The 27,853-nt window shown below is 53.4% G+C and overlaps 1 protein-coding gene across 1 annotated transcript; it reads right to left on the reverse strand.

The window, feature by feature from the left end:
* LOC101526794 (sodium- and chloride-dependent transporter XTRP3) lies at positions 1 to 27,626 on the reverse strand. Its single transcript, XM_058678583.1, has 11 exons — positions 27,506 to 27,626; positions 17,988 to 18,128; positions 16,778 to 16,869; positions 14,342 to 14,569; positions 11,748 to 11,858; positions 10,618 to 10,859; positions 8,943 to 9,105; positions 4,638 to 4,842; positions 3,118 to 3,277; positions 697 to 862; positions 1 to 150 (listed from the first exon to the last, which is right to left on the reverse strand). Exons 1-11 carry the CDS (start codon positions 27,624 to 27,626, stop codon positions 1 to 3), a joined length of 1,779 nt encoding a protein of 592 aa, XP_058534566.1.
* Positions 27,627 to 27,853: the final 227 nt, after the last annotated feature.

Here is a 27,853-nt window from a genome sequence, read left to right on the forward strand (position 1 = left end):
TCAGGACATGGAGGCTGTGTCTCCCCTCTTGCGGTGACGCAGGATGAAGGTCCCCATGGCCACCAGGGGAATGCACATGATGGAGCAGGCCACGAGCAGCCCGATGACGGCGAGCGCGTACGGGGGGTAGTCCCTGGTCACCAGCTGGCCCTGGGAGGGAGGGTGGCCATCAGTGGCAGGGAGCTGCCCCAGCCCACAGGCTCCCATGCAGGGCAGGAAGGGAGCCTGTGGGGTGGCAGCCCCAGAGGAGACCCTGTGGCCTGGGACTTCACAGCCCAGGACTGGTGAGGCGAGTCCCTCCTCTTCCTCCAACCAGGAGTGGAGTTGGTATTGGAACACACACAGGGCTGGCTGAGCCACCTGTAGGACCACTCAGCTGGGGGCCCAGAACACACATCCCATACAGGTGCACACGCTCTGTGTAAGCGCTGAGCCACAACACAGTCCCAGGATGCCTGGACTGAGCACCTGCTGCCCAGGGGCAGAGCCCATGTCTGGGCAGGAGACGGGCCGGGCATCTGGGGTTGAGGTCCCCAGCTGTCCTGAGGGGATCTCAACCTCAGGCCCAAGGTTAAGAACTCAGACCCTGCGTTGAACACCTGTCACACAGCTCTGTGGTGTCACCACGTGGTGACTCATGACCCACCCTCAGCATGCTTGGGGGAGATGCGGGGTTCCGCAGGGGACAGAAAGTACCTGGGTGGCATCCCAGGCTTGGTACTGCAGGGTCCCCGTGAGGATGTAGTCGCTCAGGTAGAAGATGAAGAGGCTGACGATGAGCAGCGGGCTCACAACGGCCCACATGGCCTTCCAGTACCAGCTGAGGGGGCGGCCGGTCATGCCCTGGAGGTCCCGCTCAAATCTGCGTGGGAATGGGAGAGCACATCTGGGTGACTCAGGCTGTCAATGGTGAAGGAGGCCAGGCCAGAGTCCCAGAACAGAATTGGGAACTAGAACAGGGCTCCTGGGCAGAGCAAGCCCAGCCTCGGATGCAAAAGCCAAGTACAGAACCCTAAGCTTTAGTCAGAGCTGCGAGGTGCAGGTTCCAGCGCCATGGGGTCCTAGTCATCTCCACGCTGTATGTACACCCTCTCTTCCGTTCTGTGTGTCCACTCTACATCCTCAATGGATCACAAACACAGTAGCATCTTCCTTCTCGGGGGGCCGGGGGTTGGTAGACTAATCTCTAGTCCTTCCAATACCCATGTGTGCAGTGAGGGACACACTGGCCCAGCCAATCTGCCTCAGTCACAGGGGACGGGTCCCCTCCCAGAAGGGACGGTCCAGGCTCAGAACCAGGATTGGCCTCCTGTCTGAAGGCCAGAGCCTTTGAAACTGCTAAGGAGGGTGTGGCATGAGTGGGTGTGACCGTCACAGCGGCAGCCACCTGCCTCCCGTGCACCTGTGCCACACCTGGCTATGCTCTGCCTGCCTCGCACTGCTGCAGGCCACGAAGACTCAGAATTGCTGTCTCCCACAGGGCAGGAACTGTTGGGGTCCAGGAAGTCCCTTCACTGCCCTCTGGCTTCGCTGGATAAAGCAAGAGGAGGAGCTGCAGGGCAGGCGCTGTCCTGGCGCCGTCTGGGCACTAGATGGCGCTGTGGCCTGGGTCCAGAGGAGGACGCTGCTCCTGCAGCCTCTCCCACCTTCACCATCACTCATCACTCCAGTGAGCACCCCCCCCCCGCCCCCGTGCTCTCTCCCCCTAGACTGGCATTCCCAGGGCATTGGTCATTCTTGTCTCCAATACTCAAATGCGAGTGTCTCCATGAGGAACAGCAGAGGGAGCAGAATAAAAAGTCCTTGCTCTAGGCATGCTGGGAGAGAGCAGGTCATTGATCCAGCAGGTAGCTGACCTTCATGGAGAAACTTCCTGGTTCCTGACTTTGGCCTCGCCCATCCCTGGCCCATGCAGTGAGCATCCGGGGCAGTGAACAGTGAAAAGGAGATCTCTGTTTCGGCCTCTCAAAGAAAATGAAAGTAAATAAATTTCATTGAAAAAGCAATATCTCTACCCCCGCCCCCGCATTTTCTTAAAAAAAAATTTATTTATTTCAAAATCAAAGGTAAAGGAGAGCGAGTGAGAGAGTCTTCTATCCACTGGTTTACTTCCCAGATGATTGCAATGTTGAGGCAAAAGCCAGGAGCCACGAGCTTCCTCTGGGTCTCCCATGAAGGTGCAGGAGCCCAAGGACTTGAGCCATTCTCCACTGCTTTCTCAGGTCATAAGCAGGAAGCTGGGTTGGAAGTGGAGCAGCTGGGACTAGAACCAGCACGCACATGGGAGGCAACGGGAGACACTGTTCAAGGGCCCACTGCCTCCCAGGGTTGGGGAGCTGCCCTCCACCACCCCCAGCAGCCTGGAGGATCCTAAGGTCTAGGGGTGAGGGGTGGGAACTAGCACGGGCCAGCCCTCCCCTCCAGGCTCACACTGGTGCAGCACTTCCCAAACTCCAGTGTGCCTGGGACCCTGGGGACATGTTCAAGTACAATAGCTGATGCAGCAGGGCAGAGGGACCGGGGTCTAGCAGGCTTCCTGCCATTGCTTGGGGACTGCTCCTGGGGAAAGAACTCGCTGGAAAAGTAGCGAATTACGGGGCTTGTCTGATCCCCTGGGGTTGAGGCCAGGGGTCTGTGCTTCTCCAACCCCCCCAGCTCTGACACACACACACTCCTTTCTGAACACCGCTCTAGGCCTCCCATTCTGTGCCCTCTACCCGCTGAGACTAAAAGCATCCAAAGTTCTGTGGTGCACTGACAGAGAACACGGCTACATTCTGGGCTGCCAGCTTGGCGCGGTTAGTTAGGTGGGAGTCAAGCTCACACCTGGACTTGGGTCAGGGTTCCTAAACATGGATGCTGGCCAAGGATTAGAGTACCCAGGGCCTATGACAGGCACCACTCCCTGATCTGGGCAGCTGTGTGCATTCAAGCAGGGTCAACTGGCACACGGCCCACTGGAGAGAGGAGAAATGTTGCCAACAGGGAAGCTGTGGGTTGAAGGTCAGCTGCAGGTGGAAGTGAAGCTGAGAATGAAGACATTCCCTTGGATAAGCAAGGAGCATGGAATCTGGCAATCTTCCCCCATGCAGTGGGCTGGGGCTGGAGTCCCCTCACCTCCTCAGCCCGTACACGTAGCACACAGCGACTGCCTCCACCAGGACAATGAGCAGCAGGGACAGTGTGGCCGCATAGTCGTTGAAGATGTCAAACCAGTAGTTGCCAGCCTCCATGGTGAACACCATGCCAACGGCACAGTTGATGAGGCACACCAGACCTGGGGGCACAGGACCGTCAGCTGCCCCACCTGCCAGACACCGCCGTGCCTGCTTACCTGCTGCCGGCAGGAGCACCGACTCTCCATCCCAGGCTCGGGAACACTGTCATAGCATGGCCTCTCTGGTGGCCTGGGCCGAGGAAGCAGAGGGGTCCCCAGGAGTGTCACAATAGGCCCTGGTGCTGATGCATGGCGCCGCCCTGCAGGGCAGCCAGCTTGGTGCAGCAGTGAACAGCAGGTGTGTTCCCTGGGCAGCAGCACCAGGCTGTGGATCGGGGCTTCTGTTCCCCCCAGCCACTCAGCTCCAGAGCTCAGGGCAGCCGAGTCACAGGAGGGACTGGGGCAAGGGCACCCCAGGAGCAGCTTCCCGAGAAGCCTGACACCCAGCCAGAGAGCAGGATGATGGAGAAGTTAGTATTTACCAAGAGTCGGCCTGCTGAATGGTGCACCCTTACACTCTTGAGCTTGGTGTTAGAAGCCTCTCCTCCAGACAGGGATGCCAAGACCTGGTACTGGGTCCCTTGCTCCTTTCCCAACAGCTGGTGCAGCTGCAACAGCCCTCAGTCCCTACCGGCCAGATCTCCCTTGAGCACCCATGACATGTTTGAATGGCAGCTCCCACATGCCCTTCTCACCACAGCCCCTGTGCTGAGGGGAACCCAGCCGGAGAAGAGGACTGTGCACTGGTTGAGAGATCATGGGCAGGTGTCAAACTGGCTGCAGATGTGAGAGGAGAGATGCTGAGAGTCGGAGAGGGGACAGAGAAGAGGGGCCCGGGGAGGGAGTGGAGTCTGGGCCAGCCTGGGAGTGGCAGAAGGTCTTGTCACAGGGACAGGGTTGGCCACTGCAGCCCGTGGGGTGCCACTGACGGCAGGAGGAACTCAGGGAGCAGTGTGATTCAGTGGCAGCTTCTTAGCTCACATCCTGTCCCACATCTGGCAGGACAGTGTGGGCTCCGCAAGTGATCCTGAAAGGAGTGAGTTCTGGGGTACCCATTGTCTGGGAAGGGGTGAGAAGGAGCTTTCTGGGGTGCGGGATGTTTTTTCACCTTTGAGGTAGTTCCTTGGGGGGTTACACGTGCACAATGTGTGGGTGTGGTTGTGTAGTTGCTATATCTCCATGAAATCCCTACAGGCCCGGTGCTCACGAAGGGGTGAGGCTGCAAACAGAGACATCACTCCAGGGAAATCCCAATGGGTGCAACAACAGGACCGAGGCTCCAGGATTTGAGAAGCTGACTCTGGCAGTTGTGTCTGGTTTCCACAGACCCCTGGGATCCCACCTCAACAAGCCACAGGCCCCTGCCACACCCAGTACTCCCCGGGGAGCAACCCACTCCTCCCCTGGCTGTTCTGCTGACCTGAGATAGCCTCCTTGGGCAGCAGGCTAGAAATGAACTTGCTGTCGGTCAGAGGGGTGAGGATGGCCGCCGTGTTGCCCAGCATGCTCCCCACGCCCAGCAGCAGCAGCATGAAGAAGTAGAGTACTGACCACAGTTGTGACACCTCCATGTTCTTGATGGCCTCCGTGTAGACGATGAACGCCAAGCCTGTGCCCTGGACAGCCTGTGTACGGCAGGGAAGACATGGGTTACATCCCCCGGGATGTCACAGGCCTGAGGGACCCTGCACCCACATGAGAGACCCAGAAGAAGCTCCTGGCTTTGGATTGGCTCAGCTCCAGCCAGTGCAGCCATTTCTGTCTCTCCTTCCCTTTTAAATCTGCCTTTCCAATAAAAATAAATAATTCCTTAAGATCATTAAAAAAAAAAAAAAGATGTCCTAAGTGTATCAATGGAGCCACAGGTGAGTTCTGCTCCCTGTTCCCCAACAGCTGAATTACAGAAACAGGATGGGCATTTAAAATTGGACAGATAAGCCATTGTCCAGCACAGCAAAGCAGAGAGGCTAGACGGCAGCCTGACCCTCCCACAGTCCCCAACCCCTCCACTTTTAAGAACTCTGTACTCTGTTACTCACATAGACTCAATAATAGAAATTGTGGAATAGGGTAGAAGGATGATGATGCGTCCAAAATGGCTACAACGGTTCATCTCCAACATTGAGTGGTTCAACTGATCATCCCAGGAAGACAAAACTTTTGATGGTCCATGTCTGCCACCCAATGGCCTAGGAAAGCAGTTCCTTCGACTGCCGCATCCAGAGCTTGTACTCTGGTGCTGTGGAGGTTCTTCCGTGGAGAACAGACAAGACTAAACTAGCAGCTAGAAGGTTTTAGAAACTGCAACTTAACTATGGGGAAATTATGGACACTCTTCAGCAACGGAGACACTTTGTTCCTTGGACATGGATGCTGCTCGGGACCGCTGACCTCTGCTGAGACAGCCGCCTGACCTGACAGGTGCTCTCTCCAGCACCCCCCGCTCCACAATCACTGGGCTTGCTCTCTCACTCTGTGCAAAGGGATGCCTGTCTGCTGTGATGGACACTCTGCCACCTTGCCTCCTCTCATTCTCTGTCTCAAAATCTCAACTCCTTCTTGCACAAAGATAAAACCTCTCTCCCAGGCACCTGCAATTATATATTTGGTAGAGCTAGACACGAAAAAAAAATACAAGAACAGTGGCTGATCCTGCACAACTTCACTCCAAAGAATGTTCTACTTTTCCCCCTGCCTTGTCCAGGGGCAGCCAAGGTCCCTTTGCCAACAGAGGCAGTGGCTTGCCCAGTCACCATACCACCCTGGCCTCTCCCTGCCCTGCTCTCTCTCTTTTTTAAAGATGTAGTTATTTTTATGACTAAGGTTATAAAAAGTCAGATATACAGAGAGGAGGGTCTTCCATCCCCTGATTCACTCACTCCCCAAGCAGCCACCACAGCCGAAGCTGAGCTGATCCAAAGGCAGGAGCCGAGAGCTTCTTACAGGTCTCCCACGTGGGTGTAGGGCCCTAAGGCTTTGGGCCATCTGCTACTGCTTTCCTAGGCCATTAGAAGAGAGCTGGGAGGTAAATGGGGCCACCAGGATTAGAACTGGCACCCATATGGGATCCCAGTATGTGCAAGGCGAGAACTTTAGCCATTAGACTACCAGGAAGATCTCTCTCTCTCTCTCTTTCTCTCTTTGCTTTTCAAATAAATTTTAAAATATGTATTTAAAAATATACTTCTCTGGGGCTGGCATAGTGGCTCAACAGACTAATTCTCTACCTTACAGCATCAGCGTTCCATATGGGCATTGGTTCTCGTCCCAGTTATTCCACTTCCAATCCAGCTTCCTGCTTATGGCCTGGGAAAGCAGCAGAGGATGGCTCAAGTCCTTGGGCCCTACACCTACATGGGAGACCAAAGTTTCTGTCTCCTGGCTTTAGACAAACCCAGCTCCAGTCATTGTAGCCATTTGCAGAATCTCTCTCTCTCTCTCTCCCTCCCTTTCTCTGTCACTCTGCATTAAAAAAAAAAAAAAAAAAAAAAAAAAAAAAAAAAAAAAGCCTTGAAGAAAATTTCCTTGTTTCCCATTCATCAACATGGGCCTTGTTAAAATACAGAACTCTTCCATCATCACTGTCTAAAAAGTGTAGATTGGTAAAGCCCAGTTCTGTTTCCTATGATGCCATGAGCTGTTGGGTTGTTACTTTAATGACTCATTTAAATATTCCATTAGCCACAATGCTTTGAAGATCAACTTTCAGCCCCAAACACAAAGCCAGGACCTTAACAGATAGTTAGATGCTACAAAGTCACGGACACTGGGTAGATCCCATGTTGTACGGGATGATCTGCCCTTCAGGAGACCCAAACAGGCCAGTTCACCCCCCAAAATAACACCTGTTTTGATGAAAAAAAAAAAAGTGAGGGGGGTGGTCACGGCATTGAATAAAGAGCTGCCAGTGGCTGCTTTCCAAGGAAGTCCTGCCTGCTCTGCCAAAAAAATCTCACCCCTTGGAAGCGACTGTAAGAATCCCCGGATCGGAACCACAAAACCCATCTTCGCTGTTCACCCAGCCCAGCGTGGCTATTGAGGACACGGCCCAGGGTCCTTGTTGGCATTCCAGGTGGCTGATGTGTGCAGGAGCGGCTGGGAAAACAGGGAATTGTGTGGCTGAGGGATCAAAAGTCCTGCCCTTGTTGCTAACCTGGTCGAGGCGGGTCTAGCCTTCTCCCTGCGGGCAGCCTGGGAGAACCTCCCCACCCTGCACCAAGGGGGCTGTTCGGACCAGCCTAATGGGTGAGTCCTGACGTTCAGGGGCAGCGTAAGGCAAACTTTCCCTTCAGTTTTAGGAATTCTATATCCAAGAAGCCCTCCACCCAGGAATGTTCCAGACAGGGGAGGAAAAGAAGGCTTGCTGGAAGTGTTATGACCTCAGGAAAGCCCAACAGGCAGAAGTAATCAGAACCGTGGAGGCAGGAGACACATGAGGGAGAGAAATGACTGCTTACGCGGGAGGATTTTAACAGCAACCATAGAATTAATGGGAGAAAACAAAGGTTAACCTAAACATTTTTACTTAAGGGAAAATCATCTTAAAAAAAAAATGGAGGTCAGAAGCTAGAGCCATGGCACATAAGTTGAGCCTATACCTGTGGTATCAAAACCCCATATGGGCACTGGTTCAAGTCCCAGCTGTTCCATTTCTGGTCCAACTCCCTGCTGATTTTCCTGGAAAGGCAGCAAACAATGGCCCAAGTCCTTAGGCCCCTGCACCCAATGTGGGAGACCTGGAGGACTCGCCCACCCCTGGACACTGCAGCCTTCTGGGGAGTGAACCAGCAGATGGGAGATCTCTCTGCCCTCTCCTTCTCTCTCTCTGTAAATCTACCTTTCCAATTAAAACAAAACTTTTTTAAAAAGTTAGGGCTAGATATAGGCATTTACATAAAACAAAACCAGAATATTTATTATGAAAAGAGTTCTGACAAAAGGCATTTTAACAGAGAAAAATCCAATAAAGAAAGCTGGGAAGTGAGAAAGAATGACGTACGCAAACACAGACAAAATAATGGCCCTGTCTGGTGAATTAGTCTACAAACCAAACCTGGATAATGCTCATGTGTAAAACAGGAGGGATGAGATGAAAGGGTTCAAAAGGCCTTGTGTGATTCAGGTGGAAAGTCAAGAGATGGTCTAACTTTAAACTTTACTAAATGAAATATGCATGGGAAATAGTCAAGAACAGAAATCAACTACTCAAATGGCCAACAGCAGGACCAAACAGAATGAAGCTAGGAAGACAGAGAAGCAGGTAATGGGTGGGAAATAACTATGCAGTCCTCGGACAGTTCAGTTCCAAAGGAAATGAGGAAAATTTCAAAGTACCAACACCAAAGAAGAGAGAACACTGAAGGCCAAGGGCCTCACGGGTCATCCGAACGGGGCCTTGGACTTGAAGGGCAGGAGCTGGGGCCTGGGGGTCTGAGCTTTCCCTTGGGAAGAAGATCATGCCACAGGCCAGGAGCAGCAGGCAGAAGGGACTGAGCAAGCGGATCAACCCAGAAGGGCATCACCCAGGCACCAAGTGGTTGTTATTCTCTGTACTTCCTGTACTTAAAAAATATATATAGATTCAAAAGACCTGGCAGTGAGGAGGACCTGGGGTGGCTGAGGGAGCCCTGGGATACCCAGCATTTTCCCCTGGGGCCTGCAGACCGCGCACACCTCCTAGGTCCCAGGTGGGCAACCCTCAGGGTCCCCAAGCAGAGCTCCTTACCGTGTCCAGCTCCGCCTCCAGGCTGCAGTTTTGGATGTGCGGGAAGAGGGCGCTGTATTCACTGGGGTAGGTGGCTGCCAGGTAGTCCTTCACCTGTTCCAGGTTGGCGGCTGTGAGAAAGCCATCCTCCAGGTCAAATGTGTTGGTCAGCAGCAAGATCACCCTGCAGAGAGGATGTGTCATTGACCTTCGGGCCCCAGGAAGGTGCTCAGAAGCCTGGGCGCCAGCTGCAGATAGGAGATCTGATGACCAACCAGGACCCCTCTAAAAGTGGGGCAATCTGAACGCTTGGAAGTGTCTCAGACAGGGGTGGAGATGGAGGTGGGAACTACAGCCACACAGAGGCTCTTGCAACCTCTGGGCCAGCGCAGTCTCATGCAATTTCTGTGGTCAGAGCCAGCCCTGTGGCCTAGTGAATTAAGCTGCTGCCTCTTACTAGCATTCCCTTTTATAGCACTGGTTCAAGTCCTGGCTGCTCTGCTCCAGGTCCAGGTCCAGGTCCCTGCTAATGCACCTGGGAAAGCTAACGCAAGATGGCCCATGCACTCGGACCCCCGAACCTATGTGGGAGACCCAGCTGAAGCTCCAGGCTCCTGGCTTCAGCCCAACTTGGCCTTGCCCTCGAAAGATGGAACAACATCCCATGCTCCTGGATAGGCAAAATTAATATCATCAAAATGTCTATACTACCAAAAGCAATATATACATTCAATGCAATCCCAATCAAATTACCCACAGCATTCTTCATCGAACTGGAAAAAATGATACACAGATTCATCTGGAAACACAAAAAACCACGAATAGCCAGAACCACTATAGCCATTTGGGAAAAGCACCAGCACATTGAAGGTCTCTGTCTCTTCTCAAAGCTTCCAAAATAAAATCTTTAAACAAAACAAGATTCTAGGATGATGAAAGCTCTATCTTGATGTGGTCAATAGCCATTGTGCCTAAGTAATGTTTGTACCACTGATGGACTGACTTATGTCACGTTAACTCAGGGGACAGAGTTGTGGCATGGCGGGTAAATGCAGAGCTGGCATCCCATTGGGACACCAGTTTGAGTCGCAGCTGCTCTACTTCCAATTCCAATGCACCTGGGGAACCAGCAGAAGACGGCCCAAGTGTGTGGCTCTCTGCACCCCTGTGGGAGACCTGGGGGAAGAAGCACCTTGCTCCTGCCTTCGGACTGGCCCAGGCCCCACTGCTGTGGCCATTTTGGGAAGTAAAGTAGGGCATGGATGATCTCTCTCTCCCTCTGTAACTCTGCTTTTCAAAGAAATCATTTTGTAAAAACTATCTTAACCTAAAATTTAGAATCAGGTACATGCAAGTTAAGCTCTCTAAATTTAAAATAATTCACATGGATTCAGCTTTGCAGTTGCAGATAGCCTCTGTGGCCAGGGACTATGACACTGTGCCTTGTGGTTCACAGAATAGATGCTGTGAGCTCCAGGATCAGCTGGGCCAGGCCCTGGGAACTCAGGTTTGTCTGCAGAATGCCAGGGGGTGCCTAGACCTTGACCCCTGGGAGGCAGTCACGGACTTGCCCCAGGCTACTTGCTGTGAGGCTGGATTTAAGGCTCCGAGGAGGTGAGCAGTCCCCTCCCCTGACTTCCCAGCTTGTCCCTCGGGCTCAGCAGCCCCAGCACTCCTGGTAAGGGCCCAGGCTCACTTCTTCAGGCAGCTCTCGTAGTTGAAGGTGGCCTTGAAGCCGTAGATGGAGAAGGTGACGATGCTGGCGAATATGGAGGTGAAGCTGTTGATGAGGGAGACGATGACCGCGTGCTTCTGGCAGTTGTTGGAGGGCTCATTGTAGCTGGCGAAGGCGATCAGGCTGCCGAACCCCAGGCCCAGGGAGAAGAAGATCTGCGTGGCCGCGTTGATCCAGGCCTTGGGGTTGGCCAGCTGCTGCACCTGCAGAGCCGGGGGGACAGGGCTGACGGACCTCCTGCCGTGAGTTGGAAGTAGAGTGGACGGTGGTAGAGTTTGGGTCTGGGTTCCTTCTAACACACAGGGGTGTGCCTTGGGGATGTTACAGCCATTTTGTTCTCAGGTGTACAATTGCTAAACGCAGAATGTGTCTCTGTGGCCTGTGTTGTGGAGTAGTGGGTAAGGCTATCTACCACCTATGAGGCCGGCATCCCATAGGAGCACCAATAAGCTTCTTGGCTGAGCCTCTTCCGATCCAGCTCCTGTTAATGGCCTGGGCAAAGCAGCAGGAGATGGCACAAGTGCTTGAGCCCCTACCACCACCTGTGAGACCTGGCTCCTGGCTCTGACTTGGCTCAGCCTTGGCCAAATGGGGAATGTACCAGCAAGTGGAAGGTCATGGGCTCTCTCTCTATAATTCTGACTTTCAAATAAGTAAATATATTTTTTCAAAAGTGTCCCACCTCATGCTGCAGTGCCCTCCACTGATGAGTATTCTCACTGGGATGTGAGGGGTGGGGACGGATCATAGCCAACATGGCAAGCAAAGGGGTATACGACCTGCTTGGGGAAGGGCCAGCTCTGATACAGTGTGGGAGGGACTTGGGCGAGCATTGGGCAGTAAGCAGAAGGGAGGCAGGGGCAGCAGTTAGAGTCCCGGGTGGGTAAGACAGGAAGCTGAGAGGGACCCTGAAGATTCCAGATCATGTGAGACCATGTGGCTGATGAGCAGATCTAGGAGCTCGCAAACCCACAGTCTGGGGGCTCCCAGTAAGCCTCTGGGTACAGCCCCTACCTGCCTCTCCCCCAACCACCCTGGAAGGCAGCTGGATAAGTGAAGGAGTCCCTGAGCCCCATCACCCACATCCATACCTTGGGAGTGAACATGTACATGAGGCCGTTGGTGGCTCCGTGGAGTGTGAGGCCCCTGATCAGGTAGATGAGGAGCACACAGTAGGGCAGCGATGCTGTAAAATACACCACCTGTGGGTAGCGGGGGGCAGAGTCAGCCTCCTGGAGAGGCAGGGACAGAGGCCGACCCTGGCCTGTGAGTCCCCAGCAGGTGCTGGGCTCTCAGGCTGCACCTCGGCTGCTGACAGCTGGACTAACCACTGGCCTTCTTGGTGGGTCACAGGCTGGGATTCGGGGCTGGAGGGACACAATCATGCACATCCATGACCACCAGGACATGTCAGATTGGCAGGGAAGAGGAGAACAGGTAGGGAGGCTCTGATGGGACTTGAGGGAGCCCCCAAGGTACACCAAGCACATGGAGACTTTGAAAAAGGTCAGAAATGACCATGCAATGAAAGTACAAGCAAGGTAGCGATCAGCCCAAACGAAAGGCAGCCCACAGAGGGTGTCTGTGTACACTTCCTGTGCCAATCCAGCCGTGGGCTTCCTAGTGGCTTCAGCAAAGAAGGAAGTAAGGTAACTGTCTCTTAGAGGAAAACAACAATGAAACAAAGTAAGGGGAAGAAGAGGGCTCTCAATGGATGGACAGGAGAGAAACTGGAGCTTGAAAACTATTCACACACAGAACTTTCACCAATCGCCTCTCTTTTCTGTTTTGGCAAATGTGCCAGGTTCCACCTGTGTTTGTTACCCTGGGAGGACACACAGGGAAGCCTGTGTCCCTTGCCTCCTTGCCTCTGCCCCTGCCCTGGAGAGGTGGGCAAGTCTCCCAGGGACTCTTGGAATCCTGACTGGGGTGGCTCCCTGCAGCCACACCTAGTGGACGGGAACACGGGACATGGGCTCAACCTAACCTGCTGGAGCAGCCAACTGTGGCACATCCATGACCACGCCTACAGGAGAAACAGGGCACTACGCCAGGGCAGCCAGGAGAGGGCATGGAGTCTTTAACACAAGCCAAGCTCCAGAAATAGAGCTGTGGGGGCATTTCTGCCATGAGGGGGCAAAGGCATATGCAGAAAAAATAGGTGGGTAAGAATAAACAGGTGTTGGGGCTGGCAGTGACTCAACAGGCTAATCTTCCACCTGACAGTGCCAGTATCCTATATGGGTTCTGGTTCATGTTCTGGCTGTTCCACTTCTAATTCAGCTCTCTGATTTGTGGCCTGGGAAAGCAGTGGAGGTCAGCCTGAAGCCTTGGGAACCTGCACGCTGGTTCCTGGCTTTGGACTGGTTCAGCTCCAGTAGATAAAACCTTTTCGGGAATGAACCAGTGGATGGAGGATCTTTCTCTCTGTCCCTCCTTCTCTCTGTAAATCTGCCTTTCCAATAAGAAAAAAATAAATCTTAAAAAAATAAAAAACAGGTGTTAGCACAGGCTCTTTGAATGTGGGAGGTGGGTAAACGGGGCGAAGGCGCTGGGGAGACCCTCAGAGAGCAGGAGATCTGGTTCATACATGTACAGTACAATCAGGGGGTCAGCAGATCTGGGTCACATCCCCCAGCTCCACCTGGGGACCCAATGACACCCACAGGGAACCTTTGGAGCCAAATCTTTGAGCTCCCCCAGGGTGCATGCTACCTTTGAGAACTGAGCTAGCCTGCCCTTTCTAGAACAAAGCAGGAGTTGCCTCTGCCTGTGAGGTCATCTCCCTTGTGTCCTAAGACTGGACCCACTCCCTTGGGTACACGCCCCTGCTACATCCAATCACAACTCTAGACAACAAAGACTGTCATACACAATTCCCTTGGGATTTAAGCCATTGAAACTTCTGGTCAACCTGCCAGTCTATTTCTCAAGTATGCTCGAATTTGCTGTTTTCCAGACTATCATCCTGAGACAAATGTGGATGTTAGCATGGGATGATGTGGGCACGCATGCCATGGTCCTCTGGCGGAGGGTGGCCAGGTCTGAGACAGGGCTCCCTAGGGTCGGGGCTGTGTGCTGAGGCTTGAGAGCCAGGTGACAGTAACAGAAGCCCTTGCTGTCTACACAGAGCTGGGAAGAAGTGGGTTGTGGAGAGCAGGCCCAGGGGCTGCATGGGGTCACGGTAGGTGCTGAGAGCACAGGGTCCCAGCCCTGCTGTCCACAGGGAGGCCCTGGGAGCCTGCCAGCCTCCTCCATGCCATGGCTCGGGCAGGACTCAGGTGCCAGCAGCTCAAAGATCTCCCAGCTTGCCTGCATAGAGCTGAAGGTTCAGACAACGGTGGGATTCACCGGGGTGCTGGGCAGTCTCTCTGAGTTTTAGACGGGAACCCATGGCTTGCTGCCTATGGGGCTGGCTTTTCTTAGACAGCCAAAGTCCTCGACACCAGATTCAGGGTTGCAGCTTGAGCCACCCTCGGTCACCTTTATGGTTATGGATGCGCACATCGCGAGCACCCTACACCCCAGCAAGCCTCTGCCTCTTGTTGTCTGCCACCTGGGGCAGAGGCATCTGCTCCTGGGCCTGCCCACCTGCCAGGCCCTTCCTGTCCCACCTACCAGAACCTTCCTCTATGCTACGCCCACCTCCCCTGCCCACCCTGCTCTTCCCCCACACCCCGCCCACCTTCCCAGTGGACTCAGTGCCACGCAGGATGCACAGGTACACCACGAGCCAGGCCAGGATGAGGCACAGTGCTGGCTCCCACTGCAAGCTGCCGCTCTCCTGGATGGATGGCGAGATGTTGAGGGTCTTCCGGTACCAGAAGTACTGCGTGGAGGTCGCCTTCTCGCACTCCTCATCGTAGCCTGTGCGGTTCTCGTTCAGGGGACACACAGACCACGGCAGGGGGTCCTGTAGGGCCAAAACCAGCGTCTTACAGGGTCATGGGGCTGGGGCCACGGTCATGGCCGGGCTGTGGGAGGTGGCCCTGGAAGGATTATGGAGTTGGGTAGGGGTCTTCTAAGGGCGGGTCCTTCTGTGGCAGGAAGGGGATCCCAGAATTGGTCAAGGACACAGAAAGGCCAGGTAGGGGTCTTGGAAGAAAGCCTCTCTCCCCAGCTGAATGGACAGGAGGGGAGGACAACAGAACTATGCTGTGGGCCCAAAAGATGGAATGGCCAAGGGACACCAATACCTTCCTTTAGGATGCGGGGACCCTGACCCTCAAGTTCTGCAGTGCCAACCTAGAATGGTCCCGACCTGCTCAAGGACTGAAGGACTCCTTCTTTTGGGCCAACACAAAACAACCAGAAAAGCCCAAACCCACTCCTCCAACTGACCAAGTGGATGCTTCTCACTAGTCCCCCTCCTATTCTCCAAGGCCACACCCTGCACCTGCTCCCCACTGTGACATCCTTCTGTTTCCAGCTGTTAGGTTCTCCTAGTTCTCTGCCTGCCCCATGGTCTCCAGCACTCACAGCGTGCTGGTAGCTGCTCCCCTGCTGACGTGAGCTCTGAATGCACAGCCTCTGCTTGTCCTCATCTGGGGGTCTTTACTTCCACAGCTGCCTGCCAAGCCCAGGCACGAGTAAGATTGATTCTGGTTCCCCCCACTGCACACTGGAGTTGGGAACTAGAGGGAAATGGGGTTCTGTCCCCTGCTATCATCCCGCCCATCTGACCAGTAAGAATCTAATACTGAGGTCTTCCTCCCAGCTTGATGCAGCCAGACCTGCAGTCGTTAGACTTTTAAGAGGGGAGCCATTAAGCTTCTCCCTCTGCTTAAGTTTTGCTTGACCTGGTTTTCTTGTTGCAAATGCCTGAGTGGCTCCAAGCCCCAATTAAAATGATTTTAATTAGACAGAGACACACAGAGAGAACTTCCGTTCACTGGCTCACTCCCCAAATGCCTGCAATGGCCAGAGCTAGGAACTGGAAACTCGAGCCAGGTCTCTGTGGATTGTGGGAACCCACCCACTGGGGCACCTCCCTACTGCCTCCCCAGGTGTGTATGAGCAGGAAGCTGGGGTGTCAAGAGCTGGAGTTGGGAATTGAACCCTGGAACTCTGGGATGGCATCTTAACCATGAGGCTAACACTGTTGCTTGGCTCACTTGTAGAGACACAGCCCCTATGGTGTTTCATAATGACAGCAGTCCTTCTAGAATGATCTTGAATCTGTAGGGAAAAGGAGAGGCTTGGAAACAGGAAAGGACGCATGGCCCACTGTGGAGGACCTTGGGAAAGCCATGTGTTGGAGGCAGTGTAAGGACACAGCGGGTTAAGCTGCTGCGTGTGACACAGGTTGCATCCTGGTTGCTCCACTTCTGATTCAGCTCCTTACTAAGTGGCCCAAGGTCTTAGGTCCAGCCATCCACTTAAGGGACCGAGACATGGTTCCCAGCCCTGGTGTGGTCCAGCCCTGGTAGTGGTGGTCATCTGAGGAGTGAACAGCAGACAGAGCTATCTCTTCCTCTCTGCTGCTCTAGCTTTTACATAGGGGCTGGTGCTGTGGCACAGTGGGTAAACCTGCCACATGCAGCACCAGCATCCTGATTGTCGGCTCAAGCCCTAGATGTTCTACTTCTAATCTAGCTCCCTGTTAATGTGCCTGGGAAAGCAATAGAAGATGGCCCAAGTGCTTGAGCCCCTGCCTCCATGTGGGAGGCCTAGATGGGAGAAGCTTCTGGCTCCTGGATCTGGACTGGCTCAGCTCCAGCCATTGTGGCCATTTGGGAAGTGAACCAGCGGACGGAAGGTCTTGTCTCTGTATAACTCTACCTTTTGAGTACTTAAAGCTTAAAAAAGGAAGGAAGGAAGGAAGGAAGGAAGGAAAAAGAAAAGAAAAAAAAAGGGAAAAAAAAGACAAGACAAGACACAGCCAGTTTCTCAGAACTGTGCAAAAATAGACGTAGACACACACCTGCATGATCTGGGTTACATATAGGGGGTCCATGGGACCCAGGCTCAGAAGCCCTCTGGATGGTCTGGGGTGCTAGGCTCCAACTGCCTTCCTACCACCTGCTGCTCCCCGAGGCTGCAGCCCTTTCTCTAGCTGGCTGGCCTCACATCCTGTTCCTCACTGGTGCCCATTCTTGCTCTGGTGTGGCTGGTAGCTCACCTGGAAGGAGTGGAAGAGGTACCAGAAGGCCCAGGCGTTGATGACGTTGTAGTACATGGACAGGAAGAAGGAGACCACCACACTGGCGACGCCTGCAAGGAAGCACAGGGCAATGGGCCCCCTCCCCACTGCTCACAGGCCACCCAGGACCCCTGCCCAGGGCCAACCCTGTAGGGACTGCCTCCTGGCCAAGACCTCCTTGTATCTCCATCCCTCCATCTTCTGAGACAGGAAGCCAAGCAGGGTATTTTCTGAGACGTCAATGCCAGCTACTGTGCTAAGTACCTCTCATGTACTTAGAATTCTCCCCTTAGAGGAGTGCTGAGGCCCAGCCCTGGCCCAGGACTGCCAACCAGTAGGTGGCAGAATTAGGTTCAAACCTGGCACGAGCAGCACTTGTGTGACAGGTGCTCTCTTACCTGAGATTGCGTAACTGGAAACAGACTCTGTCATATGCTGGCAGGGAGCAGGGGTGTGGAGGGGCTGGGGGGCTGTTCTGACCTGGTCCAGCCTCCAGGGAATCCAGGGTAGAGCTGGGAGCACAGAAGGGATGGCCCCCCGGGGCAGCTGTCCCCACCTCCTCCCAGCCCCACCTGCTGGGACAGCTCCTCTGTACTTTGGAACTGGCCATACTGGGATGATGTATCCAACAGGTGTGTCTGCAAAGGCTTCAAACCAGAACTGCCCCAGCTGGGCCGTAAATGGACTCTGGCGCCCCCTGATGGCCACAGATACTTGGTGTCTGCTATTTGGCGGCACATGCTGCCCCTGAGAAGCCCTCTGAGATTGTTTGCTTAGGCAGCTTGAAGTCACAACTGTGTCTCTTCTCCAAAGATGGAAACTGAATTGCAGTGTGGCATCCATCTGTGCTCCTGGAGGCAATGTTCCCAGCCTGGGGCACAGAGCAGGTGCTCACTAGGACAGGAAGCCATTACCGGGAGTTCCTGGCCAGGACTGGGAGTCACACACAGGAGCTGAGCTGCAGTGTGGTATCTGTGTCCCCAAGGACAGGCGTGCCCCTTGTTTATTGCCCTGGGGGTAGGAACCTGGCCCCTCCCAGCCCTCCCTCCCCAGCTGGCTGTCCTACCAAGGGCTCTCTCCAGGGCCTAGTGCTTGCCCCTGAGCAGAAGCTGTGCTCAGGGGTTGTTGTCCCCATCCAGGGGTGGTCTGGGGTCCCCGGATGGGCAGGTTCTTGCAAGGCCCTACATACCGACTCCGCTGAGGTAGGGGCTGATGGTCCTCCAGGCGCCGATGCTGCCCTGGCGCATGCGCTGCCCCACAGCCAGTTCCAGGTACAGGAGTGGCATCCCCTCCACCAGGAGCATCACAATGTAGGGGATCAGGAAGCTGCCTGGGGGTGCGGAGAGCTGAGAGCCAGGCCTCCGGCCGTCAGCTCTCCTCCAATGCCTGCCCAGCCTCAGCACCAAGCATCCGTCATTCTCTTCCCTCCCACCCACTCCTCCTGCCTCCTCTCCAGTCTGCCCCACATTTCTTCCTGCAATCTTCCCACCTGACCACATGCCAGTACCTGTTTTCTTTCACCCACCCATCCATCTATCCTTCCTTCCTTCCACCCATCCATTTGCTCATCTAGCCATCTGTCCATCCATCCATCCATTCATTCATCACTTATCCACTTGCCGGTCCATCTATCCATCCATCCATCCACCCACCCATCCATTCATCCATCTATACTTTCATCTTTGTCCATCCATTTGCCTGCTGGGCCATCCCTCTATAGATGATGAGCAGCCAGGTTAAAATCAGTGTCCCCACCCTGGCTGATAGACTGCTAGCATCCCAAGACCCTCGAATGCCCCTCACAGCCTCTGCCGCTCCAGCCCTGCTGGAAGAACCCTTGTTCTGGGCGCCCCCTCAGATACCCCAGGACAAGGCACTCTGACAACCAGTCTGGGGTGCACTGTCCTAGGCAAAGCTGAGACTCAACCCACTCCCCCTCAATCCTGTTCCTGCTTGGGCTACTTCCTCTGGATATAGGACCCAGGAAGACAGTGGCTGGACAGGGACCCAGCAGAGGCCTGAAGCCACCCCCCCAAGGGGGAAAGACACAGTCACATAGGGGGTGTGGTTGCAAAAGGAAGGCTCCACTCCCTCCCAGGCTCTGCCTTCTAGTCTGCGCCATCTTGGACCTTGCAGTGGGGACCCAGCTAACCCTGTGGCTTCCTGCCAAGCAGAGATTGAGCGGAGGAGGGGAGGTTGGTGCAGCCATCAAGATGCTACCTGGGACACCCCATCCCACTTCAGGGTGCCTGGGATCGAGTCCCAGATCTGCTCTGGATTCCACTTCCTGCTAATGTGTACTCTGACAGGCAGCAGGTAATGTCTCTAGTGTTGGGCCCCTGCCAGCCATGTGAGAGACTTGCATTGAGTTCTAGGCTCCTGGTTGCCACCTGGCTCAGCCCTATCTATTTAGGGTGTTTGGGGAGTAGATGGAAGAGTTCTCTCTCTGAATCTTAAAAAACAAAAACAAAAACAAAAAACAACCAGAATCGAAGTCTCCCTACCACTGCCACACTCCTGAGATGTGAGCATTCAGACACTGGCTGGGCCGGGTCAAGTGAGGCACATGGGGACCTGCAAGGGGCATCCTGTTGGGGCATCCTCAGTCCACTAAGGCCAGCCAGATACTTCCTCCCAGAAAGAGGTGGAGTCCCTGTCCCCATGGTGTGCCTCTGGGTTGGCCCTGTGATCTGCTTGGTCTGGGATGATGTACCGGAAAGGACACCGCATGGGTCCTAGAGCCCAGGTCTTGGTTCACCCTGTAGTTTTGCTTTCAAGCTCTTGCAGGGGAGCCCTAGGGACTTGCAGGTTCCGGCTCCAGAGGGTAACAGCCACACCCCCTCACCATGGGGGTGGGGAGGAACCCCAGGAGCCCAGCCAACTCCACTGGCAAGGGAGTTGCCGGGGAGCTGTGAGGAGTAATTCAATCGTTCTGTGGCAAGCTACACTAGTGTCTCTTCTACCTCTTAACACAGCCCCAAAACAAGGACATTCCCACCCCTCATCCCAGTGCAACCAACAAATGAGGATGTTAACAAGGACACAGCACTGCGACTTCTATCTACAAGTGGAAGTTGAACTTTCACCCACTGGGCTGTGATGTCCTTTTTGTGGGCGAAGGTCCAGCTCACACACCCGCATGGCCTCCAGGGGCCATGGCTCCTCCGTGTCCTTGAATCTGGGATGGTTCTGTACACTTCGTCTTTTCACCTGGACCCTTTGGAAGAGACTAACCCCAAGTTAGTGCGTGGAATGTTCCTCTTGCTGGGTCTTGGCAGAAAACACAAACGTGATCCTGTGCTCCTGCCCAGATGCCCCAGATGCCAACTGACCCCACTGTTGGCAAACTTTGCTCATCTGGTTAAGGCAGTGTCTACTAGGTTTTCCTTACTACCAGCTGTCACTTTCCTCTTGGAAGTGATCAAGTCCCTTGTAGGAGATATTTTGAGACTAGGGAAATACTCTGGAGGGACTTCATAAAGTTTGTGGAAATGGCATTAGAAGGTAAGTTCATATTGATACCCAAAAAAACCCACCAAAAACAAAACAAAACAAAACGCTGACATCTATGCAATCAAGGGGTCTTCAACAAGTCCGTGGAGAATGTATATCATGAAAAATTTTGCATGCCCTCTGCCTGTGACCAGCATCCCCTGTGGGCACCAGTTATAGTCCGGCTGCTCCACTTCTGATCCAGCCGCCTGCTAAGGGCCTGGGAAAGTAGTGCAGGATGGCCCAAGTGTTCGGGGGCACTGCACCCACCTGGAAGACCTGGAAGAAGCTTGGGGGTTCCTGGCTATTGTGGCCATTTGGAGAGTGAACCAGCAGATGGGAGCTCGCGCACTCTGTCTCTCCTCCCTCTGTAACTCTTTCAGAGAAATAAAAAAAAGAAATAAAAAAAAAATCCAAGCTCTGCATGGATTTCCAATTTCTTTGTTTCTTCTTATTTTGCACTAGTAGAGGAGATGGGGTGGGGTGGAGGGGTTGGCAGCTCGGGGTGTGTGACAAGGTTGAGGGTTTTACCCGAGGGGCAGGGGGATGTTTGGTCCTCCCTGCCCAGCTGGCCTGGGCACCCTGCCTGCTGCCGCCTCTGTGGGAGAGCATTTTCTCCTTTCTTTCTCTGCCCCCAAGCTGGCTTCCTGGGAAGAACTCCCTGTCTGGCCCCGCCAGCTCCTTGCCCTGCGTGACTTGCCTTTAGAGCAGCTCCCTGGATGAAGCAGGCTGTGATTTTTTGGTGTCTGTCTGCCCTTCTGGGCACAAGCTTGCTGCCTGCTCTACTCTGGGCAGGGGGCTGAAGCCTGGTGACTCTGCCACACACATCACTTTCTCCAGGCTCCCCTCTAAATGGCTCACCAATACCAGCCCCTCTGGGGTACCCCTTTGCTTCACCCCCAGCCGAAGTCCCAAACTGCTGGAGGACAGGGCTGGGGTCTTCCTGGCTCACAGGAACCTGAACCAGAGCAGGTGCACGATCAGTTTGTTGAATGACTTCCTAACGGTAAATGGCTCTGTAGTGGTGGTTTCGGTTTGGCGGGGTGGAGTGTGGGTGCTGGAGACTCTTGCTGGGGGATGACGATGGACAATTCTGGAAGTTTACTCTGATGCTAAAAGCTTTTTTATTTCCCCTTTAAAAACTCCATCCACCAAGAGCAAGTGAAAAGCCGCTCTGGTGAGAATGATACACCAAGCCGGGACAGGCTTCTCCAGTGTAGCTGAAGGCTGGAGAAATGAACTCACGATCCAACTGTGAGCCACGAAAACAACACACTCACACTAAACAATGAACTAAACACGAACTTGCGTGATACACGAGGAAACAATGCAGTGAGAGAATAATTCCCCACATGACACATCACCACAGCATATCTGTTTCTATCCCTGGATATTTTTATAGCCCTAAATTTAAAAAAATTTTTTTTAAAAGAAACTCCACCTCACTTGTATCTTGTATGACTTCACTTGGCACCTGCATTAGGTAAGATGTACCTAGGAGGCAGGGCTGGCTTACACAGTCCTTAGAAAGGATGAACGAGCCAAGACACCTCTGGACCCATCCCTGGCAATACCTTCCTTACAAATCCAACAAGAGGACCAGCCATTGCATTGCGGCACAGTGCGTAAAACCACCATCTGTGATGCTGAAATTCAAGTCCAGCAGCTCCACTTCCCATCCAGGTCCCTGCCTGTGGCCTGGAAAAACAGTCGAGGACCGCCCAAAGCCTTGGGGACCCTGCACCTGCGTGGGAGACCTGGAGGAGGATCTGAGCTCCTGGCTTTGGATCGGCTCAGCTCCAGCCGTTGCGGTCACTTGGGGAGTGAACCATCAGCTGGAACATTTTCCTCTCTGTATATCTGCCTTTCCAATAAAAATAAATAAATCTTAAAAAAATTTTTCCTACCTTTCAAATAAATTTTTGTCTAGAAAAAGAAACTCAAATATGGAGTTGTCTTTCAAACAACTAGTGGTAAATAACAACAACAGAACTAAACCCAGAATAACACTTCTAAAATAATACAAGGAGGGCCTGGTCCAACAGCTCTGTGGCTAAATACTCGTCTTGCAAATACCAGGAGCCCATATGGGCGCCAGTTTGTGTCCCAGCTGCTCCACTTCCAATCCCGCTCCCTGCTTGTGGCCTGGGAAAGCAGTAGAGGACAGTACAAAGCCTTGGGACCCTGCACCCGTGTGGGAGACCCAGAAGAAGCTCCTGGCTCCTGGCTTTGGATCAGCTCAGCTCTGGCTGTTGCAGCCATTTGGGGAGTGAACCAATAGATGAGGATCTTTCTATCTCTCTTTCTCTCCATAAATCTGATCTCCCTTTCCAATTAAAAAAAATTTAAATACAAATAGAAAATATATTTCTTCATGAATGAGAAGAAACATAATATTAATAGTAAAATAATGATTATGTGTCTGAAATCCAAAAACAGATCAACAAAAACTGATATAACTTGTTATTGACCCTGACAAAGAAAACACCTGTGCTCAAAATTTTAAATTGCCCTCCTAGTTGATGAAACAGATTTATTGCTTCTAAATCACTGGAGGAAATAAAAACAAAGAAAACATCCTTGCTATGGTAAAAGAGCATAACAAAACACAAACAACCATAGGGAACAAAACTGGATGACAAATAATGACAAGCATAACCTGATGACAAGTATCAATAAATCAAAGTCTTCCATTAAGACGATGAGTACTCGGAGTGCAGCTTCGAACAGCCTAAGAAATCAGAACTGCAGAATGTCTCAGTAAGTCATGTGACCTCTATAAATGGAATGCCATCCGAACTGTCAGGTTTATGTTCAAAGAACATTCTATGGCTTTGGAAATGATTATAGTGGGTTAATTTTTAAAAGCAAGACATAAATTACATATATGGTTATAATTTTTAAAACCAAATACATTAACAGTAATTGCCTTTCAATGGTGGACTTTGAGGTGTTTTTGTATTTTATTCTACACTTCTGTATTTTCCAAAACTTTTACCATGAACACACAGTATAACTTGCAATGACAAAAGTATTCTATAGCATGCTGTTATTTTCCTCATTATTATAGGCAGTATCTTGTGCTCAGACTCTAACTAGAAGAAAAAAAAATCCTTCTGTATGGAAGCCATGGAATCCATAAATCCATAAATCCATAAATCCATGCCATCTGAGATCCAGGAAGAGAAGCCCTGCCTTGGCCTGTCCACCCCCTTCCCTCACAGCTTTACCAAAAAATCTCCAGTTCAGAGTCAAAGCCCTTCAAGTTTTTTGGAAGCAAAATGCCAAAGCACAGGTGAGAAAACCCAAAGTCCTCCTTCTTCTCTCCACCGAGCTAGCGTCTAGAACTTCCAGGATTCCCCTCCGGCCTGTCACCTCTATTCCTAGCCCATCTGCCCTTCACCTGCCACCCAGTGCACCTCAGCCTCCATTTGGCAGACTCAGTGACCCACAATTTTGACCACACTGCCCATTACCCTGCAGAGTCCTGGCTGTGCCATCCCAGACTTGTTGCTCCAGCCACAACCAGGTATACTATAGCCACGGTTTGCTGCCATCACTTGACAGGGCACTGTGTCTGAATCTTTGGCACTTGCAGTTTCCTTGCCTCCTAAGGTTTACTGCGGAATCCCCTGGATGAGCCTTGGTTGTTATGCCAGGCTCAGATTCAATGTCACCTTTGCTGGAAGGCTTCCTGGGTTCTCTTGGGCAGGGAATATTGTTCCTGGAGTTGTTTAAGAGGGCCTCTGAGCAGCCCTTTGGCAAAGCTCTTACTACTCTGTGCAGAACGGGGCATTTTCCTGGGTGCCCTCCCTCCCTTGGGTAATCACAGCCCCCCATCCCTGGCTCTCAGTAAAGAGTTGCTGACTTAATTGCTTCATCTGGGTCTCCCAGTGGATGGTGGATCTTTGTCTCTCCTCCTCTCTGCGCAACTGCCTTTCCGATGAAGAAGAAGGAGGAGGAGAAGGAGGAGGAGGAAGAGGAGAAGAAGAAAAAGAAGGGATGAGGAGCAAGGCCCAGCCTCCTTAGGTCACTTTGCAACCTCTAAGACACAGGTTCTATCCTCCCAGGGGTCTGTGGAAACAGCATGAGCTCCCACCCACCTGTGCATGCGTGTACACACCTTCCATACATGCACCTTGCAGGTGAACACTACAGCACTCTTAACCTGTCCACCCCTGTGCTGATAACGCTAGCTGCCGGCCTGAGAGCCACGGCCAGCACAGCTCCTGGCTCTAGCGCTTCTGCGGACCGGCTCACTGTCCCCATCTTAGCAGGACTCACACTCTGGGACAATCTGGAAGTGGCAGTGGGAAACACTGGGAATCAGGTCCTGCTTCCAGCTCCCAAGCACCCCTGCTGGGGCCACCAGCAGCTAGTGGCTCTGACCTTGCCTCTCAATGGACCAGCAGCATCAATCTCACTGGGGAGCTTGGTGGAAATGCTGAATCCTGCCCTCCTGCAGCAGGCCTGTAGCTACCTAGATGAGAGGCTACGCTGCAAGACGCAGACTGGCAGAGTTGAAAGGGCTGCCTAGAGATGGCTTCTTGTCCCAGGCAGCAGCAGGTGCCTGGAGGGGTAGGGGGACACGGAGAATGACACTGTCCCACTACATGATATCATGTTATACAATTATCTCCTTCTCCATCACCCCCTTGACAGTTCAGTATCAAATGAGGGAAAATTAAGAAGAAAAAAATTAACCCCCTTCCCTTAGTCACAGCATTGTAGTCTGTTCCTTCCACACCCTCAACTCCACTAAGCCAACTGTTCATTTTTCATACGCTGGGACACAGACATTCGCATCGGCTGTTCTCCCCCACCAGCCAGCACTCTTGATCTGGGCATGGTCACTCAGTACTTGCTGACTTTTTCCAAAAAGAGCTCCTTCAGCTGCCTTGGTTTGTGTGGTGTGTGGTGCAGGCGGCCTGAGCTGCCCAGAAGCCAACAGGTACCTAGGAACTGTAATCTTCAGAATTAACATTCCTTGTGCTGGGCCTGGCCTCCAAGAGCAGGCAGGAAACAAATGCCCCAGTCACACCAGACAGGCGCCTGATCCTCTGCTTGATTCTGGGAGGTATTTTGGCAGAGTCGGGCTCCGGGGGGGGGGGGGCGGGGGGGTGGATTTCTGAGTCCTTTGCTTGTGGAGAAGAAGGACTTGCAAACTACCTGGGCTCTGGGCACCAGAAACTGCCAACAGAGGACCCCGCTGTGCAGCGAGAGCTGGGGCATCCCCACCTGCGTAGCACAGGGCAGGCTTTGCGCTTTCATTCAGAGTGGCTAGTCAGGGCAGGAAGCTGAGGGACTCCGCACCCACAGTGCAGTTCTGAGCTCGGTGTGTGCTTGCCCGGCCTGATGAGCAGCGGGCAGTGGGAGGGTCAGGCAGAGCAGCTTGGAGCGCAGGTACCATGTGGCCAGGCCTGGAGGAAAAGTGGAATGCTCCAAGTCCCACGACAGCAGCCAGGGTGGAGCAGCTGAATGGAGAATGAGTATGGGAAATGTTTGGGGTTGGATCGGTTTGTGCAGGGACAGACACACCTGATCTGAAGAGTTGGAGGGGCGGCAGGGGAGGGGCAGGGAATGAGGTGCAGAGAGGTGTGGGTGGTGAAATGCTTTTGATTCTGTAGTTGTTTATCTAACCTGATACTATCCACCCGTCCCACAGCCTTACCTATTCCCATTCCCCGCCCCACCCCACCTTGTCTAGCCATCAATCTGCCTAAGGAGCCCCTTGAAATAGGCACCTAGAAGACACCCTGGACCCTCAAGGTTTTGAAGTTTTCCTAGCAACTCCTTGGCTGGAAAGGAACTAGTCAGTCACATTTACACCCATTCGCATAGTGCAGGTAATAGCATTGCCATAAACAAGGATGACTAGGAGTTTCATCTGGCCAGATGGTTGGGCAACAATGCCTGGGATAAAGTGTGTCATGGAGAGATGTGTTGAGGACAGGGATGGGACCATTTCACTCTGTCGATCCTGAAGTGGGCAGCACATGCCCTGAGCATGTCTGCCTTGCTAAAAAAAAAGAAAAAAAAGAAAAAGAAATTGGAGAGTTCAAAATGCTCTATGGAAGAACAAAACTGCACCCTTTAACCTTGGCTTGGGTGGGTTTGAGCAGGCGGAGGCGAAGGTGGTGTTAAGGTCTTGCTTCTCAGATGCAAATCAAACGCCCTAAATCCTTTGCTCTCTACCTTGTTAGAGCGCCCCACCTCCCGCCCACGGGACTGTGGAGGACACAGGCTCCACGACAAGCAACAAGCGCACAGAGGTAACCATCTGTTGATACTGCTGGATTTCCTCCTGTTTTTAGCTACAGTGACACACAATTCAGTCTCTGAAGTGGTAAATGCAACACACCTGACATCGGTCTTGTCCTCCCTCCACCAGGTATACCCCCGGGGAGAAACTATTGCAGCAACTAACTTCACCTGCAGCCCAAGAGACTCTCAGCACCCAGCCCCCTCAGCCAAGGCGTTTACCCTCTTCAAAAGCTGGTGACAATCCCTCCACCTCCTACTGCAGCTCGGATTCCTTGCTTTTAGCTAAAAGGGAATGGCCAAGTTGTCTTCCGAATTGGGAGGTGCCTGGCATGGGGCACACGCCCCCCAGCCAGCTATGTGTGCTGCTGCTTCCCGGCCAAGCTTCATGTAAACACACACAGCCACACAGGTGTCTCGCCTGCCTGCTAGGGTCGCAACCCCGCCGCCCCGCCTGTTCGACCGAACCCATCTACACCGAAACCACGCAATCCTTCTAACTTGTTTCAAACCGCCCCGCTGGAGACTTCAGTCCAGGGTGTGAACGTTGCATAACGAATCGGCGCTGGACAGCACAATCTCTTGCTCACTTTTCAACACAGCGGTGTCAAGTTCACTCACAACCAAGTCCGGTCCCTGCCACTTCACCTCTCCAAGTGAGGGCAACCTCGGCTCCACGCCGCTTCCCGACGCTCCCGATTTGGGTGGGGGGGTGGGGTGGGGAAGAACGACTTCGGTCGTCGGGGACAGGGAGAGGAGCGGCGGAGGGTTCGGCAGGGCAGTCGTAGCTAGCGCGCCTACCCCGGGCTGAGGGGCGTCCCGGGTTAGAGATCCCATCTCCGCAGCGTGGTGCGGATCCCCGAGCTCGGCGAGCCTCGGTGTATCGACCTGTGACCTGGGCGCGATCCGGACGCGCACCTCCAGGCGCACGGGGGTTGCGGGGCGCGCACTCACCTCCGCCGTACAGCTGGCACAGATAGGGGAAGCGCCACACGTTGCCCAGGCCCACGGCATAGGAGATGCAGGCGAACACAAACTGTAGCGGGTTCGACCACAGCGGCCGCGCTTTCTCCATGGCTCCGTCTCGGTCGCTCGCGTGGTTGTGTTAGTGCGCGGCCGCCAGGCGCACCGTCCCGCCTCACCTTGGGGCGGCCCCGCACTGCCGCTGCGCGCCCGCTTTTTAATCGCTAATCTCATTAACCGCGCGACCGGTGCAGGGGCGAGGCTGGTAAATGGATGACGACGAGCCCCACCTCTCCTGGCCGCCGCCTCCAGGAAGGCTCTCCAGATAGCGGCCCACCC

Source organism: Ochotona princeps, chromosome 21, assembly GCF_030435755.1.
Source record: "Ochotona princeps isolate mOchPri1 chromosome 21, mOchPri1.hap1, whole genome shotgun sequence".
NCBI classification, from domain to species: Eukaryota; Metazoa; Chordata; class Mammalia; order Lagomorpha; family Ochotonidae; genus Ochotona; species Ochotona princeps.

Bases quoted from the DNA above. Each gene is read 5' to 3' on its own strand.
- LOC101526794 (XM_058678583.1), bottom strand. From the start codon at position 27,626: ATGGAGAAAGCGCGGCCGCTGTGGTCGAACCCGCTACAGTTTGTGTTC. The intron at 9,106-10,617 runs GTGAGCCTGGGC...TCCTCTCTGCAG, and splicing joins TACGAGAGCTGCCTGAAGAA to GGTGATCTTGCTGCTGACCA. The intron at 151-696 runs GTACTTTCTGTC...CCTCCCTCCCAG, and splicing joins AAGCCTGGGATGCCACCCAG to GGCCAGCTGGTGACCAGGGA.